Genomic DNA, 6,025 nt, shown 5'->3' with positions numbered 1-6,025 from the left:
CTCAGTCGCAGGTCATGGGTCTTCCAACAGGGCAACGATCCAAAACACACAGCCAAAAACACCCAAGAATGGCTGAGAGAAAAGCGTTGGACTATTCTAAAGTGGCCTTCTATGAGCCCAGATCTGAATCCCATTGAACATATGTGGAAGGAGCTGAAACATGCCATTTGGAGAAGACACCCATCAAACCTGAGACAACTGGAGCTGTTTGCTCATGAGGAGTGGGCCAAAATACCTGTTGACAGCTGCAGAACGCTCATTGACAAATACAGAAATCGTTTAATTGCAGTGATTGCCTCAAAAGGTTGTGCAACAAAATATTAAGTTATGGGTACCATCATTTTTGTCCAGCCCTATTTCATTAGTTTGTTTTTTTAAATAATTATGTTAATCAACAATTCAAAAGTGATGGCTGATTTTGATTATTTAATTTTCAATAAATTTTTATTTATTGTTACTTTTGTGAGTTTCAAGTGATTTCAGTGAGAATTGTGGGTTTTTCCTTCTTTAACTGAGGGGTACCAACAATTTTGTCCACGTGTGTATGTTTGACCCCCCTTCTGTAGACGAACTTTCTGAGAACAGCTGCAGATTATTTTATGTGGGTTTTTTTTTTTTTTTGCATCTTCTTTAATGAAAACTTCTCCATAAATGACCAAAATGCTGATTTAATGTTGAAAAGTCCAGTGATGTTTTGCATTGCAGATGAACTCCTTTAAAATCTATAAAAACTTTTCACCATGTGGTCCACTTTTATACATTTCCCATGAGATTAATTGTGACATTTCTGAGGAACAGAACGTCCCGTCAGTTTGTTTTCTGTCTCATAAAACTAAATGGGAGAGAAGATGGACTCTCTGGTGTCACTGTGATCTTGGCCTCCCACTGCTGCTTCTCCTGCCAGGAAACGTTGAGTCTGGGTTACTTTGACTCGCGTGCACAAAACTTTACAATCTTATCTCTTTAGATGTTGTTTCTCCTCTATTTGGAAGTAACAGAAACAGGGCTTTTCTTTTTTATGAGGTTCTTAATGTAGTGCTCTTCAAACAGAACACGGGAAACTTCTTCTACCCTGATGGAGGAACATTTTCAGTCCATTTGGTGGTCTGTAGTGCGGGACTATACAACAACTACTGGGTGGTATTTATAATGAAGCTTGGTGGAGAGGTGGAGCATGACCAAAGGAAGAACCCAGTGCATTTTAGAGTTCGCTGTAGGTTCAATTTCAGTGTGTCAGTAACCTGGACAATAAAGCACAGACGTGTCAAAAACCTAAAGCTCCTTAAAAACAGATATTAACACATGAAACTCTCAATAATCTGGATATTTACACACAAACTATCTAAAAAATGGATACTTACACACAAAATGGTTTAAAACTGTATATTAACATACATTAATGCAAAGTACTTTTGAAAACCTTAGATATTAACAGAGGAAATGGTTCAAAACATGGATAATTACACAAAACTTTTCAATGAACTGAATATCAGTGCACAAAACAGTAAAAACACGGATATTAATACATAGAACTGTAAAAAACCTGAACACTAACACACATGGCACTATCAATAACCTCGATATTAGCACATAAAATTATCAATAACCTTAATATTAACACATTAAATTGTCAGTAATCTGGATATTAATGCACAAAGCTGTTAAAAACCTGGATATGTACACACAAATGGTCAAAAACATGAAAATTAACACATACTACTGATATTGATAAATACTGATTAAACCCTGGATATTATCACAGAAAACTGTTTAAAAGTTGAATATTTACACTCAAACAGTCAAAAACATGGCTATGAACACAACATTTATTAACAAACAAATGTGTCAATACCTGGATATGAACACATAAAACTGCTAAAAAATGAATGATATTAACACAGAAAACTATTAATAATCTAGTTATTTACATACAAAATGTCAACAACATATCAGCACACAAAACAGTAAAAACATGGCTATTAAGAGACATAGAACTCGGTCGGGGCGTGGATCGGTCGGGGCGTGGCTCTGTCGGGGCGTGGATCGGTTGGTGGGGGCGTGGATCGGTCGAGGCGCGGCTCGGTCGGGGTGTGGATCGGTTGGTGGGGGCGTGGATCGGTCGGGGCGTGGCTCGGTCGGGGTGTGGATCGGTCTGTTGGGGCGTGGCTCTGTCGGGGCGCGGTTCTGTCGGGGCGTGGCTCTGTCGGGGCGTGGATCAGTCGGGGCGTGGATCGGTCGGGGCGTGGCTTCAGGCGGGGCGTGGATCGGTCTGTGGGGGCGTGGATCGGTCGGGGCGTGGATCGGTCGGGGCGTGGCTCGGTCGGGGCGTGGCTCGGTCGGGGTGTGGATCGGTCTGTCGGGGCGTGGATCGATCGGGGCGCGGCTCTGTCGGGGCGTGGATCAGTCGGGGCGTGGATCGGTCGGTCGGAGCATGGCTCTGTCGGGGCATGGATCAGTCGGGGCGTGGATGGGTCAGGGCGTGGCTTCAGGCGGGGCGTGGATCGGTCTGTGGGGGCGTGGCTCGGTCGGGGCGTGGATCGGTCGGGACATGGCTTCGGTCGGGGCGTGGATGGGTCGGGGCGTGGCTCGGTCGGGGCGTGGCTCGGTCTGTGGGGGCGTGGCTCGGTCGGGGCGTGGATCGGTCGGGACATGGCTTCGGTCGGGGCGTGGATGGGTCGGGGCGTGGATTGGTCGGGGCGTGGCTCGGTCGGGGCGTGGATCGGTCTGTGGGGGCGTGGATCGGTCAGGGCATGGATCGGTCTGTGGGGGCGTGGCTCGGTCGGGGCGTGGATCGGTCGGGACATGGCTTCGGTCGGGGCGTGGATGGGTCGGGGCGTGGCTCGGTCGGGGCGTGGATCGGTCTGTGGGGGCGTGGCTCGGTCGGGGCGTGGCTCGGTTGGGGCGTGGATCGGTCGGGACATGGCTTCGGTCGGGGCGTGGATTGGTCGGGGCGTGGATCGGTCAGGGCGTGGATCGGTCTGTGGGGGCGTGGCTCGGTCGGGGCGTGGATCGGTCGGGACATGGCTTCGGTCGGGGCGTGGCTCGGTCGGGGCGTGGATCGGTCTGTGGGGGCGTGGCTCGGTCGGGGCGTGGATCGGTCGGGACATGGCTTCGGTCGGGGCGTGGATGGGTCGGGGCGTGGCTCGGTCGGGGCGTGGATCGGTCTGTGGGGGCGTGGCTCGGTTGGGGCGTGGATCGGTCTGTGGGGGCGTGGCTCGGTCGGGGCGTGGATCGGTCGGGACATGGCTTCGGTCGGGGCGTGGCTCGGTCGGGGCGTGGATCGGTCTGTGGGGGCGTGGCTCGGTCGGGGCGTGGATCGGTCGGGGCGTGGCTCGGTCGGGGCGTGGATCGGTCTGTGGGGGCGTGGATCGGTCAGGGCGTGGATCGGTCTGTGGGGGCGTGGATCGGTCGGGGCGTGGCTCGGTCGGGGCGTGGCTCGGTCGGGGCGTGGATCGGTCGGGACATGGCTTCGGTCGGGGCGTGGATGGGTCGGGGCGTGGCTCGGTCGGGGCGTGGCTCGGTCGGGGCGTGGATCGGTCTGTGGGGGCGTGGATCGGTCAGGGCGTGGATCGGTCTGTGGGGGCGTGGATCGGTCGGGGCGTGGCTCGGTCGGGGCGTGGCTCGGTCGGGGCGTGGATCGGTCTGTGGGGGCGTGGATCGGTCAGGGCGTGGATCGGTCTGTGGGGGCGTGGATCGGTCGGGGCGTGGATCGGTCGGGATGTTGATCGGTCGGGGCGTGGCTTCGGTCGGGGCGTGGATCAGTCGGGGCGTGGATCGGTCGGGGCGTGGATCGGTCGGGGCGTGGATCGGTCAGGGCGTGGATCGGTCGGGGCGTGGCTCCCTGCAGCTGAGGAGCTCTGAGCGGCTCATCACAGCCACCAGAGTCAGCACTTTGCACTCCCCATCCCCAACCTCCAGGCGTGGCGGGGCAATAAATCACACGACTAACGGAGCGAAGGAGCCCATCGGCTGTGAAAAGACGGCCTTTCATGAATATATATGGACGTGTGCATCTTTGCCAACTCACCATCTTAAGCCGGCGATTGGAGATTGAGATTGTACAAACACACACGTGCAGACATACACTTGACATGCGTGAACCAAAACATTGTGTGTGAGGAGGAAATGGGACTCTCACATGCCCACACTGACGCTCACACGCCCACACTGACGCTCACACTCGTATCGCAGCTGCTGTCTGGCCGCCGTCATCCATCTTGGTGGACGGTGACAGCTCGGTTAACCAATCACAGCGGGAGGGGATCGAACCCAATAACAGACCCCTGAAGACCACAACATGCGCCTCGGACCCCGGGTCACCTCGCCGCCCTTTAGGTCCGTCTGGCTTCTAAGCTGGTGTCAGGGAGTGTTGGGGAATTTGTTCCTGCGGCTGAATCCCAGATTTGTCCTGATGATTTCCACCAAAACACAATGAAGACGGATGGAACTGCTTTAAATGTCCCCCGAAGACGAGACTAGACATATAGATGTATAAAAGTAAAGAGGCTGTAAAGAAAACTGACAGGCATTTCATAAAAAAGGGTTTTATAAAACTGTGCTTTCTGAATGCCATTGTCGTTTATTTGGCATTTGAGAAGCCTCAAAGTTTGTGGAGCTTCCAGAAAGACAACATCTAGTAAAAGAGTCATTTTCTTGGTCTCCATTCACTACGCTTTATGAATGTTTACTGCACCTGGATATTACCACACTGAACTGTTAAAAACCCAGGCAGTAATGTGCAAAACGGTTTAAAAAAATCCTGGATATCAACACAAAAAACATTTAAAAAGCCCATACATTATCACATAAGGTTGATGCTAGAGGTACGGACCCGTTAAGGTCACTGAAGAGCTGGCGCCGGTTAACTACTATTTGCTGCACATTACAGGCAGTTTATATGAATGACTTTGACGGCGAACATTGTATAATTTAACTAAAAATACACCGTCTCCTCTCACACTTTAGACAATGTAGTTTTTACGCTTTTAGACGCCGTGTCTAAATTGTTTGAAGTCCAGTTCCTATTAATTAGTTTACCGCGTTCAGTGGTGGAAGCGGCTGACGAACTCCATTGCAAATGTTCCCATTTCATTTCGGACGCTAATTTACAAGATAAAATTAAGGATGTCGAATATGAAACGAACACTCGTGAATGGTGAGGAGCAGCTCTTTAATTCGGCATGAATTAAAAAAAAAACACAAACTCGATTTACTGTGATATTGTGAGATTTGTGGTGATGTAAATTAGCCATTCAACAGAGTCCGCTAACATTAAAGTGACTGTGACAGGGTCTGTGTTGACAGACGTAGAAAATACGTCAGGGTTTTGTTTAGGTTGTTAATATTTAATAGTCTGTCGCTACTTTTGAAGGTAAAAAAATACTTATAGTTTGCTGGCTGTTAGTTCCGCCATTCATTCCGCAGATTCACCTCGAATCACGGAAGCACCTTATTCAGCGTCGCCGGCTCATTAATATTTATGTACGGCTCATTAATATTTATGTTAAGGGAAAGTGCCGTATCCGTAGGCCACAGGCTACGGGTACGGGTCCGTATCTGTAGACACTACCATCACATAAACTGTCAATATCCTGGGTGACAATGCACAAAACTGTTAAAATCCTGGATATTAGCACAGAAAACTGTTTAAAAAGTGGATATCACCACACAAAACTGTCAAAAAACAATTAAAAACCTGGATATGACCATATATAACTCTTAGAAACCTGGATGATCTTGCAAAAACTGTTAAAAACCCATACATTACCCTCTAAAACTGTCAATATCCTGGATCATAATGGAAAAAAACGGTAGCACTTTATAATAACTATACACTATTAAGCATTAGTTAAGCATTGGTTCAGCATAATTTCAGCATTAGTTAATCCTTAAATCCTCATGAACTCATCATGAATTCACCATTAGTAATGCATTACAAAGCATTAGTAAAGACAGTTTTAAATGTTCAACCAACACATTATTAAGCATTAGTTAAACATTAGTAAAGTGCTTAATTCATCGTTAA

The 6,025-nt window shown here is 49.1% G+C and overlaps 1 protein-coding gene across 1 annotated transcript; it reads right to left on the bottom strand.

The window, feature by feature from the left end:
• Nucleotides 1-1,979: 1,979 nt before the first annotated feature.
• On the bottom strand, nucleotides 1,980-4,212 carry LOC127534480 (DNA-directed RNA polymerase II subunit RPB1-like). The gene is made up of 2 exons (XM_051949720.1): nucleotides 4,167-4,212; nucleotides 1,980-3,538 (listed from the first exon to the last, which is right to left on the bottom strand). Exons 1-2 carry the CDS (start codon nucleotides 4,210-4,212, stop codon nucleotides 1,980-1,982), a joined length of 1,605 nt encoding a protein of 534 aa, XP_051805680.1.
• Between the last annotated feature and the right edge of the window lie 1,813 nt (nucleotides 4,213-6,025).

This window comes from Acanthochromis polyacanthus, chromosome 6 (genome assembly GCF_021347895.1).
Source record: "Acanthochromis polyacanthus isolate Apoly-LR-REF ecotype Palm Island chromosome 6, KAUST_Apoly_ChrSc, whole genome shotgun sequence".
NCBI lineage: Eukaryota > Metazoa > Chordata > Actinopteri > Pomacentridae > Acanthochromis > Acanthochromis polyacanthus.
The sequence above is the reverse complement of the archived record's forward strand: the minus strand, read 5'-3'. Positions and strand labels throughout refer to the sequence as shown.

Coding starts and splice junctions, on each gene's coding strand:
- LOC127534480 (XM_051949720.1), bottom strand. CDS start 4,212: ATGACGGCGGCCAGACAGCAGCTGCGATACGAGTGTGAGCGTCAGT. Junction 3,539..4,166: donor ATACGAGTGTGAGCGTCAGT/GTGGGCGTGTGA, acceptor ACGCCCCCACAG/ACCGATCCACGCCCCGACCG.